The sequence below is a fragment of the Phaseolus vulgaris genome, chromosome 2, assembly GCF_051622355.1.
Source record: "Phaseolus vulgaris cultivar YP4 chromosome 2, ASM5162235v1, whole genome shotgun sequence".
Classification (NCBI taxonomy): Eukaryota; Viridiplantae; Streptophyta; class Magnoliopsida; order Fabales; family Fabaceae; genus Phaseolus; species Phaseolus vulgaris.
The window spans coordinates 2,523,995-2,538,592 of NC_143499.1; the positions used below are offsets into that span (position 1 = coordinate 2,523,995).

General features: G+C 35.0%; 3 protein-coding genes and 1 non-coding gene across 5 annotated transcripts; 1 reads left to right on the forward strand and 3 right to left on the reverse strand.

The window, feature by feature from the left end:
* Positions 1-201: 201 nt before the first annotated feature.
* LOC137810142 (putative disease resistance protein At5g66900) lies at positions 202-5,823 on the reverse strand. 2 transcript variants are annotated; one of them, XM_068611288.2, is made up of 5 exons: positions 4,701-5,823; positions 3,977-4,380; positions 3,090-3,457; positions 1,802-2,073; positions 202-1,464 (listed from the first exon to the last, which is right to left on the reverse strand). In XM_068611288.2, the coding sequence occupies exons 1-5, from the start codon at positions 5,323-5,325 to the stop codon at positions 632-634; spliced, it is 2,502 nt and encodes an 833-aa protein (XP_068467389.1). In that variant the 5' UTR covers positions 5,326-5,823; the 3' UTR covers positions 202-631. The 2 variants fall into 2 exon arrangements, with proteins under 2 accessions (XP_068467389.1, XP_090154190.1); XM_090298064.1 differs by lacking the exon at positions 3,977-4,380 and having other exon boundaries at positions 4,701-5,611.
* A 369-nt stretch (positions 5,824-6,192) lies between these two features.
* TRNAW-CCA (transfer RNA tryptophan (anticodon CCA)) lies at positions 6,193-6,264 on the reverse strand. The gene has a single exon. It is a non-coding gene; the product is annotated as a tRNA-Trp (tRNA).
* Positions 6,265-6,344: 80 nt separating this feature from the next.
* RTNLB13 (Reticulan like protein B13) lies at positions 6,345-7,500 on the reverse strand. Its single transcript, XM_068611290.2, has 4 exons — positions 7,345-7,500; positions 7,050-7,248; positions 6,691-6,902; positions 6,345-6,610 (listed from the first exon to the last, which is right to left on the reverse strand). The coding sequence occupies exons 1-4, from the start codon at positions 7,400-7,402 to the stop codon at positions 6,441-6,443; spliced, it is 639 nt and encodes a 212-aa protein (XP_068467391.2). The 5' UTR covers positions 7,403-7,500; the 3' UTR covers positions 6,345-6,440.
* A 2,808-nt stretch (positions 7,501-10,308) lies between these two features.
* Positions 10,309-13,950, forward strand: SKS15 (SKU5 similar 15). Its single transcript, XM_068611289.2, has 9 exons — positions 10,309-10,843; positions 10,981-11,129; positions 11,215-11,324; positions 11,912-12,182; positions 12,293-12,389; positions 12,483-12,834; positions 12,931-13,296; positions 13,401-13,479; positions 13,588-13,950. Exons 2-9 carry the CDS (start codon positions 10,986-10,988, stop codon positions 13,789-13,791), a joined length of 1,623 nt encoding a protein of 540 aa, XP_068467390.1. The 5' UTR covers positions 10,309-10,843; positions 10,981-10,985; the 3' UTR covers positions 13,792-13,950.
* The last annotated feature ends 648 nt before the right edge of the window (positions 13,951-14,598 follow it).

Genomic DNA, 14,598 nt, shown 5'->3' on the forward strand with positions numbered 1-14,598 from the left:
TGCAACATAAAATTGAGAATGCTTTGCCCCGTATTAGTCGAACACCTGCAAAGGCAATAGCAAATTCAATTCATCTACCAATATTATGCAATTGGAGATAACGAAGTGAAGCTGCAATGGAACAATAGATCTCGATTATTCTCACAGAGGACAATACACCCTTGATAACCCCACTTTAAGTATCTTTTACCTCTACCATGCTGTCATAATAAATCATGTCATTTCACATGTAAAAAAAGTCTCCACGTACCTGGTATCCATATATTGTGCTACTAATCACAAAATATAAATGACCATTATTTTACACAATAAATGACCATTCTAAAATCACATATGAAGTGTGATTACAAGTCAAATTTATGTTATATATTTACAGAATCAACCAACTCAAACTCCTACTTTTTTCACTGCAGTAACATGGTTTTAAATTTCAACATGATTCCGAGTCTATGGATTTCAGAAAACAAGTCTCGTGAATGACCATGTTAAATACATGAGGTATTCTGTCAAGTCACATCGATGTGTTATACTTACAGAATCAACCAACTCAAACTCCTACTTTTCCACTGCAGTAACACGGTTCCAAATTCAAACATGATTCCTAGCCTGTCAAAATTTCAGAAAACACGTCTCATGAATGAACTCCAGGAAGCCAATTTAAGTTAACCTCCACTATAGATATCTCTATCTTCAAATTGGGAATGGTAGGGAAATTTTCCCATAAGGAAGCCATTTCTTCATCACAGATCACGTGTATTTTATGCTTTAAATTTCCAAAATTAACGACCGAGTATGGCAGTTCTCTCAGTTTTGAGCAACCCTTCAAGTAGAGCTTCTCAAGCTTCAACTCACCAATGTCATCTGGTAATTTGGTAAGATTTAAACAGTCTGAGATGTCAAGACAGCTAAGTTTGTTGAGCCCTTTAACAGAATCTGGCATTTCTACCAAATCAGAGCAGGAACATAGCCTTAGAACTTCCAAATTCTCCAGCTTTGCAATATCTTGTGGCAGTACAGAAAGCTTGTGACAGTTAGTGATACTAAGCTTCTTCAATGGGGTGATGTTACAAAGCCCATCAGGCAATTTAACCAGATCTTTGCAATAATCAATGCTCATCTCCACAAGATTTGGCATTGCATCTGAGATTTGGATAGAATATCTTTCAAAAGCCTGCCATGTATTACACATATGAAGGGACAATTTTCGTAGATTCTTCAATATGCACAGGGAAGGGATTGAAACCTTTTCCAATCTGATTCTTTTCAAGTTAGTTAAAGAACCAAGTCGCTCAAAATTGTTTAGTTCAGAACGATGGAAACCATAATTTGTGACAATCAGAACTTTAAGCTTATGCATCTTCTCTGTGAACTCTGGCAATGAGTACTGGCTAGAGTGAAGATTTAAAATCAGAACTTCAGCTTCGTCCGGTTGCATGTCACACCAATCCGAATTAAACGTTTCATCTGCAAAAGCATCATGTTTGACATTAACAGTGGAAGATTAAGTATGACACAGCGCAAGAGTACTTCTTATTAGTTCACATATTTTCAAAATAATTAAGAATTTTTTTTTAAAAATGTTTGTCACTTTCTACAACTAAGAATGAACTAGTTACTCTTTTGCTACCTTTATTCTTATCTCCCGATATCTCAATTAGGTAGAATGATAGCAATTTAATGGAGCAAAAGGATAATATGTTCTCAAGTCAAGATAAAGAATTAATATGAAACTTGGAGTAGCATGTAGCATTTAACATTTATATATGTGCATTCCCTATGGTTTGGACAGAGAGAAACATACCAGTTGAAATAGACAATATGCGGGCAGCAACCTTTAGTTGTTTCTGTCTATACAACATTCCCAGGATGTATGAGAACGAACGGCCAATGATTCCTAGCTGATTCAGTCCTACCCACCATTCAGGACGATTATCTCCATTTAACTCAATCATCACTCTTTCTTTCTGTTCAAATTTTTCCTCTATGCTCTGACGTATTGCAAGCTCTCTAAGGAGATCATGCACCAAAACAAAGTGGTTATTGTAGTACATGTCTGTATCCTTTGCAACTTTCCTGGACAGCAAGGGAAGAACAAAAAACCCAAGATGAACAATTTTATTTCTTTGCTTCATAATTATAATAGAAAGAGTTATTACATATATCCATGCATTTCATCTTCTTGAATTTCAAGATATAGAATTATCCCAAAACATATTATGCATGCACTAAGATTATTAACTATGCTGAAACTGTAACATTTTCAACTTATATTACTAATATTCTTATGTAATAGTTATGACAATCGTATCTATTCGTCCACTAACCATCCAATTTGTCCAAGCATAGATCCAACTAATCTTCCCAAATGAATGCATTGGGTCAATAATTATTACTAGTCTATCGTATTTTTTAAATCAAATGATTCCAGATATTGGATCAATGATGGTTAAAGGAGTAAAGGCCCGTTGTAGGTTCTTTTAGAAACAGTATGGAGATAAATTTTAGACAAAATTTTTGCTCACAAGTAAAAGCACTATATATCTGAACAGCATAATAATACCTGAATAGTTAAGAATCAAGTTAAAATAATGTCTTCAATATATTAAATACATTTTTTTATTTAATATTTTCTTTATAAAATATTGAGATGATATGTAAGAAGATATCATTGGGAAATATGTTATTATTTGAGGAAGGGGAATGTATTATTGTTATTGTTATTATCATTAGTTGGTCACAAACTTGTGTAATGAGAGAGGAAAAAACTCTTCTATATATTCCTATTTTTACTTTATTTTTCTAGCCTAAAAGACGTCTACTAAATAGATTTAAAAAAAACACTTCAAAACATTTTTGATAAAGAAAAGAAAATAATCAAACTGTAAATGAACAAAGCTCAAATTTAAAATTTATCTCATTTAACTAACTGATTTGAGTTGCCTCATGTTTGCCACTAGTGAAACCTGGGTTATTAGCTTGATTGATTCATATACATTTCTTTTTCAAGCCACATTCGTAAGAAGATGTTTTGAGCTCCTATATTTAAGCATTAGATGACCAACAGGGAGAAGGGTGGAGATGACATGTACCTGGTAACTATGACATTAATCAAATTCCTGGTGGTTAAATCATGGATAATGGACATTGCATTGCTACCATCTTCATTAAGGTTATACAGTTCTGCCCACATATCAATGAGGGCAGCAAAAGGGATCCTTTGGTCTTCAGGAAATAGCCCCAGATCCATAAAACACACCTTTTCATTGATGGAAAACTTATTCTCCAATAGATCTAAACTTTGTTGAAGACGTGAAAGCAAATTAGTACTATTAGATTCCAGAATGGAATGTCTTTGTAAATGCTCCTTCATATTTTGCCACACCTCAAAAGGCTGCTTACAGAGTGATCCAGCAGTCACCTTAAGGGCCAATGGTGAACCCTTACAACCTCTCACTATCTGCATTTCAGTGCAACATGGTAAAATCAGTAAATAAAATAAAAGGCTAGGTAACTAGGTTTTTCATATCCTAAAACAGAAGGGTGAATATGACAAACGGACAAATATAAGGCTTTACCAATTCATCATTAGATTAAGAAAAGTATCAGTTGATAAAAATACAAATCTATCTTAATTTATTTTTTTCAAAATTATGCTTGTTATTTGTAATTCTCTCCTTATAATTGTTTGCTAATAGAACCTACTTTAGAGTAAAAATTATTAATGCACGGAATATTATGGACCGGGTTTTGTAAAAAGAAGCTATGTAATTCCTAATTGAGAACGCTACATGTGCAGCAATTCATACAAAAGTTTGTTCAACATTTTTGTGTGTTCATCTCTCTCGTATACATTAGTTATTATATGTCATAATGATATAGAGAGATAGACACAAGAAATGATGTTGCATAAATTGTTGCACGTGTATCACAGTAATTATGTGTAGTGTGAGTGATTTTGGAAAAGTAGAAGCACCACCTCGTGGACAAGATTTTCATCAGGTATGTACGAGCTTTTGTCATTCGGCTGTGCAAAGTGACAGAAAAGGGATACTGCATGCACATGATCAAGTTTATCCAACTGGCATGAGGTGCCAAATCTAGGAAATGCAACCCTTGATGTAACCAAAATCTTGTAATCAGATATCTGAATTTTAAACTTCTCAATAACGGCTTCTGAGCAAGGCCAAACATCATCCAAGACCAACAAAATTGGATTTTGGCCAACAACCCTCAGCAGAACTCCCAGTCCATTTACTGCATCTTCATCGGTTTGAAACTTGGGCACCCGACAACCACAGTGTTCATACAGTGTCTCTACAATAGTCTTCAAGTTGGGCGTTTTTGATACGGTGACAAAGAAGATGTTTCCCCCGAACTTGTCTAGTCAAAACAAAATAGATTTCTAAACCATCTGAGATACTGTTCCACAATGCATGTCATGCATATACGAACTATAGTGATTTCAGAATAAATAATTTAGATCAATAATATACCATACAATCAGAAGGTCTTTGAGATCACCGCATCACCTGCAATTTCTCACAACATCGAATATTGAAAGGAAACATAACCACAACCACAATTTAAAGCCTTATATTGAAGGTAATATTCTATTAGTCTTCTTTCAATATTTTTTCTAGCAATTCAAACACAATCCTATGATGGGGGCACGAGAAGAAGAGAGGGAAGAGAGTTGTTACCTTTGACTTGAGGGTCCCAACATATCTTCTTAGCCAGTGTGCTTTTCCCCGACCCTCCCAAACCAGTCAAGACAAGAACTGACACACCATCCTTGAGTAAGTCAATCCTCAGCTTGCTTAAAGGCGCATCCATTCCCATACACTCAGGTTCTTCGGGAGCCCCACACAGACCCACCAACCGGTACTCATGATGATGCTCGAAACCCTTAAGCAGAATCTCCAGAATCATCCTCATGCCGGTCACCACCTCCATCAAGTCCCTCTTGTTCTCCGCCGCCACGTTCACCGCTAAGTGCCTCTGGAGAGCCTCGTTCTCCCTCCCAAGCTTGTTCTGGTAATAAGGGAAGGACAGCCCTCTCCACCAACGGAATTTCGAGCACTTCTGTACAAGCTCCTCACCAGCTCGCATGTGTCTCTCCAACCGACTTATCTCATCTATGGGCCGATCCAACATATTGTTGTACTTCTTCATCTCCTCCACCTGAGGAGCCAAAGATTTTAAGGTTTCTATGTTGCTCTCGAGTGTGGGTTTGAAGGCTAGACCTTTGTTTATGGTTGCAATAGCCCCTTTCAGCAACTCTCCCATCACTGCTCCCACAGCACCTCCACTGAACAGATCTGCCATAACTAACAACACCCAGATGACAAAAATCCAAACTTTCTCCCTGAATTCGAAGTCAAACACCAACGGATGCAAACTGTCGTTGTGTGGGATGAAAACAAGAACGAGGGCGAGGTGTCTCGGACAACAAACCAAGTTTTGATTGATGAAGTGTAAGTAAGGTGATATCGATCGCCAACACTAATTTTCGTTACGATGATGGATGGTTGCTTTTGGTGCCTATATGTACACTTTTGCTGAGCTTCGCGGTCTTTGCCGAGCAATTTACAGGAAAGGAAAGAGCTTTCGTATTTGAATAACTCACGTTAAGGAATAAACTATAAACATAAAGAAGAGTGTGTGCTTCATAAAAGAAATTCGAAATTTAATAACTAATTTGCTTTCTAAGACACTAATTTCTTTCACTTTTGCAATAATTAAAATTAATTCCAATCACTGGTATCGATGAAACGGATAAATAAATAAAATCTTGCTTGAAATCCAAGTGAAGTGACTAAATGCACCTTTTTCCAGTTAAAAAAAGGACAGAGTATTGCTAACTAAATTTTCTGACGCGTTTTGGTGTAGAATCTTATGATAAATTTAGCCATTTTTCAATGTTGTCAAATGGAACTAAGCTAATGTAAAATAAAAATTGTTTCCAAAATTGGAAACTACTGTTAACAATGAATTACTAAAACCAAAATGTAGTAAGTGAAAGAGTTCTATTTACAACTAATACAGTTTAAAACCGTTAAACCTTTCCATAGATAGAGTGAAGGAATAAAAACGCGTTAATACTAATAATTAATATATTCTAAAATTGACATGATTTGTTGATACATCTTTTATTAGAGATCTGTAAATATTGTAAATAAAAAAAATAGGAATTGAACCCGACGTGAATCGAACACGCAACCTTCTGATCTGGAGTCAGACGCGCTACCATTGCGCCACGGATCCACACTTATTATTTGTTCATCATAATAAAAGATTTAAATTCTAAATCTAAAAGGACTGGTTGATCCATAACATTACCAAAATGTCACAAAAACAACTAGTAATTATTTTGTATTCATTCATTAATACATCAAAACTGTGCACATTATTTATATACCAAGTTACCAACTACAAAGCTATTACTCTGTCTTCTTCTCTTTGGGTATTCTGCTTTTAATCTTCCGAATGGTCTTCTCATCAATAATCTCATAACATCTCTTGTATTTCTCCCTTAACCACTCCCCAAATCTCTTGATCTTCTCCTCGTTCTTCACATAAGTTAATGGAATAGCCATTCCCACCAATACACCTGCACATCAAATCATAATTAAAAACAAATAGTGAGATCAAATGTGAAAAACCCAATGTAAACACAACTTCATCACGTACCAATATAAACTACTGTAAGGAGGTCCATGCATCTTCCTATATAAGACAGTGACCACAATCCAGCCACAACTCCCACAAACACAGGCCACTCTTTCCTTACACTCACAAGCAACAGCCACCTTATTGTTTCTTGAATCCATGCTCGAACTTTGCTTGCTATTCTTCTAGTTGTTTCTTCAGTCAATTCCAACCACGACAAGTTTGGCGGTTCCCTAAATTTCACAGGTAAAACATAGTAGGTATAGGTATTGTTATGTGAGTGATTTTGCACCTCATCAAAATAATCTAGTTGCTATGTGAGTAATGAAGAAGAATTAATGTCACAAGTTAGAAAAAAAAAGCAAGAGAAGGGTTCTCACTTGCCCAAAAGTCTAAGCATATTGGCATAGAGGAATGTTGAAGCAACAACGAGTATGGCCACCCATGAGATGACAGTGAGGAAGTTGAATTCAAATACTTCCATCAACACCCATGCTGCTGTTGCCGCTACAATAACGATTGCATTTAGTTTCTTTCTTCTCCAGAAGACTACATCCTTCACTACACCATTGTCAACATCTACACAACAAAATGAAAGCACAAAATTGAGTCTAGGGCAACTTAAATTTCATCGCTATGCAAAGATTATTATGAAGCATGCCTGATCAAATATACCTGAGGAGTAAGAGGGCGTGGTCAAATGTTCTGTTTCTTGTTTTGCTTCTGTAGACATGATGAAGATTGTGATGAAATGAAGATGGTGGTGAGGGTAGGAGCAAAGCCACAAGACTGCTTCAAATAGTGGTGTTTCAATGGAGGTGAAGGTGTTTGGCCAAAAGGGTACTTCTGTGTCTGACTTACACGTGTAAGATTCTGAGGAGACGTGGAAGCATTGCAGCATTCTGAGGAGACGTGTAACGCTGCCGTTTTACTTAACCTGGTGGAGATAAGCACAAGTAGCAGCAAGCAGAAAAGTTAACAAATAAAGCGGCTAAAAATTTGCACCAGGGATGAGATGAACGATAAACCATCTTAAAAGAACTACAATAGTTAAATTTGAGTCACCAATCATACTGTAGTAATTCATACAAAATCCGGAAAGAAAAAATTTCATAATAATTAGTCACGTCTTACATGGTATATAGAGAACTTGAAAGCATATACAGTAAAAAAATATCTCTCCTAACATGATAATCAAACTCTTAACGATTCTCAAACGGGTTTTTAACGATTCTCAAACGGGCTTTTGAACTTATAGAACGATTGTTCCTGTTTCCTCTTTCTCTTGGTTAGTCTGGTTTCACGGGTGGTACTTACAGAAGACACTTAAACCTTCAAGTTAGTCGGAGTGGGTATTACAGTACTATAGATAGTGGCGTATCTTTTTTTTTAAATGGAAATTATTTATATTACCTTAATGAGTCTTTTGGATTAGGGAATTGATTCGTGTTTAGGGTTGCGCTAAACAACTCTTAATTTTGGATTAACCCTGCTAACTTGGTTAACCCTTGACTAAACGTTAAGAGTTGGTCGAACACATGTCTTCGTGTGATCGTCTTGATATTGCTTAAGCGGTAACTTAGTCCAAGTGTTGGCTTACTTAAGTGAGTCGTCCGATTGTACCAGTTAAAAGTTAAATACTCTTCGAATGGTGAGAGTGATAGAAAGAAGTGCAAAATCATTACCCTTTCAAAATTAAAAAAAAAACTAAATGCTCTTTCAAACACAGATGATTAAAATTTGGTATAAAAATGTAATTAGTGAAAGAAATGGTAAGAAAAATCTCTTTAATGTCTCATATTATGTGCCCTCCCTTAGTTGGGCTGGCCCAACCTGGCCCAACCTGGTTCCAAAACTTTTATAAATTTTCCATCATATTGTCCTTTGAAGATACTTCAGATCATGTAGTGTTTTGAAAATGTACAGGGCATTCAACTCCTCTAGGCACTGCTTTGAATTTTAATGATTATTTTTCTCTCTAAAATTTAACTGTTTTATTTCCTCTTTCATCAAATGAAAGAAAAAAAGAAGTTGTTATCGATATTTTGTTCTCTGTTTCATTATCTTTTTAGGCAAATGAGACATTAGAATAGAGAAAAAAAAATGTTTGAAAAAACATGTATTAAGTAGTTTATTACCTTTAATATCTTCTAATTCATTTTTTATTTACTCACTACTAACTTAAACAGTAGTAACGAATGGGACCAGATTAAGTAAATCTTAGTAATGTACTGTTATTATTATTATCATAATGTTCATGATTTTTAAGGAAAAAATATACTCATTTCAAATACATTATTGCAAACAATAATTTTAGTATCTATTTTTTTTACTTTATAAGTATATAGATACTTATGTCAAAATTTCTTACTCGCATTTAGCTTCGAAAAAAATACAATTAAGCATCCTAATTACAAAATATTTAACAAAATTTAAGTATAATAAAGTCGTAGGATTATAAAAATATAAAAAGGTCACTCTTGCTTGATCAGACCTAAAAGTGACCTGATGTGAAAACTTTCTTTGTAGACAAAATAAATGGCCTCAATAGAAGGAGAAAAAGAAGAAGAAATCACCACTTAAAGAAATAAAAGAACAAGAGAAAGCTGACAGAAGAAAAAAAAATGAGAGGAGAAAAACCAAAGGACAATACCTAACCAAATATAAAAAAAGGCCTCATCAAGAAGAAATAGAGAAAAAAGACAGCAAAATTGTTTAACGAAAAACTAGAGGTATAATTGTAGGGAAATAATCACACGATAAAATGTATCTCAAAATGATAAATAATACTTTTGATATTTTTGGTAATAAATTTCCAAAATGTCCATTTTTTAGTAAAAGATCCAAGGCATATAGTTTACAAGTTTGATTGAAGTGTAATAGATATATTGGAAATGTTTGTCTTGATGCAACTAAATACATGGTCTTGGGTTACATCTAAGTCGTAGGATGCGATTTTCTCTTTCTCTGATTATTGTATTGATCATTTGGTTTGTATGGAGATGATGACTCGAAGTTCTGTTGGGGTATAAGTGTGTGTCATTGGTTCTTGTTCGGAATTAGTTAAGTAGTGATATCTTTAGACGCTGGCAGGAATGTGACGAGTGGAAAAAGTTAAAGGTTGTGTGTCTTGTATTAGGGTTGAATCACCCCTTAAATAATTCACATTTATTCTTGCTGATAAAAAAATAAAAAAAAACAAGTTTGATTGAAGTGTTATCAGCCTCTTGTTTCGTTCTTCAATTCACAATGTGAAATACACTTGCGAAAATGGTATGGTATCTCTTTTTCTTTTTCATTTTTTTATCTAGGGCTGAATTAAATGTGCAATATATGAATCATTGCTCGTTTTGATTTTTCATTTTGGTTACTTTTGTTTTGGCTTGAGCCTACTTTTTTTTTCATTTTAAATTAAAGTGGCTAAACATATCATTATATCGCATTAAAAGTATATGTACCCTTTACCAACTTCACATGGGCGTACATTGGTATATTTATTAAATTTAAATTTAAATTCATCTTCGTCAACTCACACCTAACCAAATTCAAAACAATGCTCTCTTGTCGGTGCTACTTTTATATTTTCTTTTGACGCCTAGTTATTTCCATTACTTAATCGACATCTACCTTAATCTACTTATGTCACGGAAACCCTTTTTTTAACGTTCGTCTATGTTCCCAAGGCTAAAACCGCGTAGATTACCTTAAAGTGTGTTCTTTACACGTACACATTAAAATTTCCACTGTTCGACGTTATAATAGAGAAGTTTGTGTATAGAAAGGTACTGAATTTTGATCAGGATTCAAAGTTCAAAGTGTTTGCGGATGAAAAAACACAACAGGAAAAGAGAGAGAAAGAAGGAAAGTTTCAATTTTTAATAATGTGATAAATATAAACTGAAGATAATTCACAGGAGGCATATTTTCTTTAGCTGTAAGCAAGTAGTAACTAACGCGCAAACGCGTTAACCCGCCGAAAAACGAATGATTGATTTGCAACCTTATAAAACAAAGAAAATTATCACTTTATTATTAAAATAACACTCGGTTAGCTACTGCAATCATGCTTTTCTACTCTGTTTGGTTTTTTTAGTATATATTAAGGCGGCACAGAGCATAGAGGGTTTAAGTCAGTTTTGGGAGTGAGTCACTCTTCCTGCAGAACTCAGATCTGGTACTTTCCACATTGCCTCCTTTCATAGAAACTCAAGGATTGTGTTTCATTTTGAGTTTTTCTTTTTTCTTTTCTCTTGAGTAATGTTGAACTGTTAAGTGGTGACAGTGTGTTTCTTTTCTCGTCATTTTCATTAGATAGCATGGGAAGCGCCACTTTGCTACATTTGCTATGCTTTGTCATTGCTTCAGTAAGTGTATCTCTCGTGCAAGCAGAAGATGCATATAAGTTTTACACATGGACGGTGACTTATGGGAATCTTTCTCCATTGGGTAGTCCCCAGCAGGTGGATCACCAATCTTTTTTTGTTGGATCTGAGATATCTTTGCAACTTTTGTTCTGACCTTTTTGGTGCTTGCATTTTTTTCAAGGTTATTCTTATCAATGGCCAGTTTCCTGGGCCTAAACTTGACTTGGTAACTAATGACAATGTTATTCTCAACCTTATCAACAAGCTGGACGAGCCCTTTTTACTCACTTGGTATGGTTCTGTGTGCCTTTTGCTTGACTCAAATTTGCTGCTTTTTGGTCAGATCATTATATTCTCTTCTTTGCATACAGCATCCTTTTTTTATTCTTTCTACGGGTTTTTCATTGTTCTCTTGAAGTTGAGGGGAATATGTGGTCTCTCGCTGCTTAATTGTGATGGATCTTGTTAATATTTAAATATTTCGGATGAACGGACTTGGACATGAAGGGTGTCATTTGTGTTATGTTATGCGGGGCACTTACTGTTTAAGTTCCACAGATATGGCTGTAATAAAGCTTCAACTTTTTTTGCAGCAATAGCTTTCTAAACTCTGTGAAAGTCACATTCTCATAACTTTGATGATATTCTTTGTGTTGACGGTATATTTATAAGAGTATACCTCATTTACCTTAAAGAGCTAGAAGAGATGCATTGCCGTCTACTAGATTTCATATACATCTGTCGCATTTGATCAATCTTACTCTTAGCTTAAATTGCTGACCTTGCTTGAAAATTCCGGGCAATAGCATATATTTCATTTTTTTTTTCTCAAGATTTGTTGTGTAAGAACATGGTTCAACATTGTTGTCATAAAACAGGAATGGTATAAAACAAAGGAAAAATTCATGGCAAGACGGAGTTTTGGGAACCAACTGCCCAATTCCTCCAAACTCAAATTACACATACAAGTTTCAGACCAAGGATCAGATTGGCACATACTCATACTTTCCATCAACTCAACTGCATAAAGCAGCTGGAGGGTTTGGAGGACTTAATGTTTATCACAGATCTGTTATCCCAATCCCTTATCAAAACCCTGATGGAGATTTTACTTTACTCATTGGTGATTGGTACAAGACCAACCACAAGGTAAATAACATCTTTCTTACCCTTTCTCAGAATCACACTTTCTCCAAATATTCTTCATACTCGAGTTTCCTGTCTAGTTATCTTCATTCACTTTGTCTTTTTATTTGCAGACACTAAGGCAAACTTTGGATTCTGGAAAATCAATTGGACTTCCTGATGGCCTCCTCATTAATGGCCAGCCTCATTCTACCTTCACTGGTAACCAGGGTAAGCCCGTGATTTTTAAAGGATATAGTTCAAATATGCGCTATGTTTAAGCCAAAGTTTCTTTTGCCAACAGTAGTTGTTCTTCTCTCGCAGGAAAAACCTATATGTTTAGGATCTCAAATGTAGGCTTGTCAACCTCAATTAACTTCAGAATCCAGGGTCATACACTAAAACTAGTTGAAGTTGAAGGATCACACACTATCCAGAACATATACGATTCACTTGATGTGCATGTTGGTCAATCAGTTTCTCTGTTAGTAACCTTGAATCAGCCTCCAAAGGACTACTACATTGTTGCCTCAACAAGATTTACCGAGACACCTCTGACCACAACTGCAGTACTACACTATTCAAATTCTTTTTCCTCTGCATTAGGACCCGTGCCTCCTTCCCCCGTTGATAAATATGACTTTGACTGGTCCATGAAACAAGCTAGAACCTACAGGTTTGGTCTCCAAAACAATAATTAAAAAAAATCCTATCTGTTTATCTTTGATTCATTTATAAATTTTAATCAGTTTTCAATTAACTATTCCTGCAGGTGGAATCTGACAGCAAATGCTGCTAGGCCTAACCCCCAAGGGTCATTCCATTATGGGAAGATTACTCCTACAAAAGTAATTAAATTGGCCAATTCAGCACCTTCCATCAATGGAAAGCTTCGTTATGCCGTTAACAGTGTCTCTTATGTCAACCCCGACACCCCTCTCAAGCTTGCTGATTACTTCAACATTCCCGGAATCTTCAGTGTGAATTTACTCCAAAACACACCCTCTAGTGGTCCAGGTTACATAGCCACCTCAGTGTTGCCAACTTCTCTTCATGATTTTATTGAGGTTATATTCCAGAACAACGAAAACACCATGCAGTCTTGGCATCTTGATGGTTATGACTTTTGGGTCATTGGGTATGCCAGCTTCCTTGAAACATAAGTTTTGTCTAACTATCAATATTTTCACTGGTAGAAGCAACTTAAGAAAGTTTTAATGACGTTTATTGCCACAATTGCAGTTATGGTTTCGGTCAGTGGTCAGATGCCAGTAGAAAAACCTATAATCTAGTGGATGCCCTGACTAGACACACTGCACAGGTACTAAACAAGAAATTTAGAAGAAAGCACTTAAACCCTTATATTAATCAATTCTAGCTACTTCATTCTTTTTAACATGCATAGCTTTTGTGCTTCAAATGAATGTAGGTATATCCAAAATCCTGGACTGCCATATTGGTGTCTTTGGATAACCAAGGTATGTGGAATTTGAGGTCTGCAATATGGGAAAGACAATATCTTGGACAGCAGTTCTACCTAAGGGTGTGGAACGCACAGCGCAGTCTTGCTAATGAATATGACATTCCCAATAATGTTCTACTTTGCGGCAAAGCTGTTGGACATCATCCTTAGTATATATACACACACATACATATAAACTATCTACCTCCTTTTTCATGTATTTTCTAGTCATGAGGCCTTGACTACAACTACAATTCTTTTTCCAGAATTTCTCCAAATTTCGGACACTCTTGCTTATATTTAAGAACAAGTATTGGTTTTTAATTGCTATTAATGTATTAACAGATTATTTCATACTTAATTATTTGCAGTTATATTGGAATCTGCACATATTTCTGGGTGTTCAATATTCAGTAACTCTTGCAGAGCATCATCAATCTTAATTAACTTCGTCCCCATCAATAGTGGCTTCACTTTTAAGTTTTAAACATTTTAAAAACCAATTTTGGTATCTGCTCCCAGTTTTCATCTTCAGTATTTTTATTTGGTTTTTTAAAATTATTACGGATTGAACCTGTATAAAATGAGTTGGTTATTTTCCTAAGCTCACTAAAAACATATCCGATATAAAAAGTATTATAACATGAAAAAGGAAATTGTACTTATTTTTCCTGTAAAACATCATATAAAGGAAAATAAAAAATGTGTAAATTTTGATAAGGAAATAAATACTAATCGTAAAACCTATAAGAATAAAAATGGTTTACATACCTCTTGCTGGTATTTGTAACGATAATAATAAATATAATGCTACCATTTCTAGGAAAAGATAACAATTGAATAAATACTAAAAATATGACAAATATCACATGATTTCATTAATCTAAGAACAATAGTACTTAAAACTTTCCCAAATATTGTAATAGCCAAATTTTACTATATTAAATTTTAGTTTTTGGATGCTTTTTAGTTTTGAAA

What these genes read in the sequence shown, in the direction of transcription:
- LOC137810142 (XM_068611288.2), bottom strand. Translation starts at nt 5,325, where the DNA reads ATGGCAGATCTGTTCAGTGGAGGTGCTGTGGGAGCAGTGATGGGAGAG. An exon ending in ATGAAAATCTTGTCCACGAG is followed by an intron (nt 3,458 to 3,976) that starts GTGGTGCTTCTA and finishes ACTGAAATGCAG; the next exon opens with ATAGTGAGAGGTTGTAAGGG. An exon ending in ATTAATGTCATAGTTACCAG is followed by an intron (nt 2,074 to 3,089) that starts GTACATGTCATC and finishes CTTGCTGTCCAG; the next exon opens with GAAAGTTGCAAAGGATACAG.
- RTNLB13 (XM_068611290.2), bottom strand. Translation starts at nt 7,402, where the DNA reads ATGTCTACAGAAGCAAAACAAGAAACAGAACATTTGACCACGCCCTCT. An exon ending in ATGCTTAGACTTTTGGGCAA is followed by an intron (nt 6,903 to 7,049) that starts GTGAGAACCCTT and finishes TGTGAAATTTAG; the next exon opens with GGAACCGCCAAACTTGTCGT. An exon ending in CCTTACAGTAGTTTATATTG is followed by an intron (nt 6,611 to 6,690) that starts GTACGTGATGAA and finishes TTTGATGTGCAG; the next exon opens with GTGTATTGGTGGGAATGGCT.
- SKS15 (XM_068611289.2), top strand. Translation starts at nt 10,986, where the DNA reads ATGGGAAGCGCCACTTTGCTACATTTGCTATGCTTTGTCATTGCTTCA. An exon ending in GGTACAAGACCAACCACAAG is followed by an intron (nt 12,183 to 12,292) that starts GTAAATAACATC and finishes TTTTATTTGCAG; the next exon opens with ACACTAAGGCAAACTTTGGA. An exon ending in TATGACTTTTGGGTCATTGG is followed by an intron (nt 13,297 to 13,400) that starts GTATGCCAGCTT and finishes CCACAATTGCAG; the next exon opens with TTATGGTTTCGGTCAGTGGT.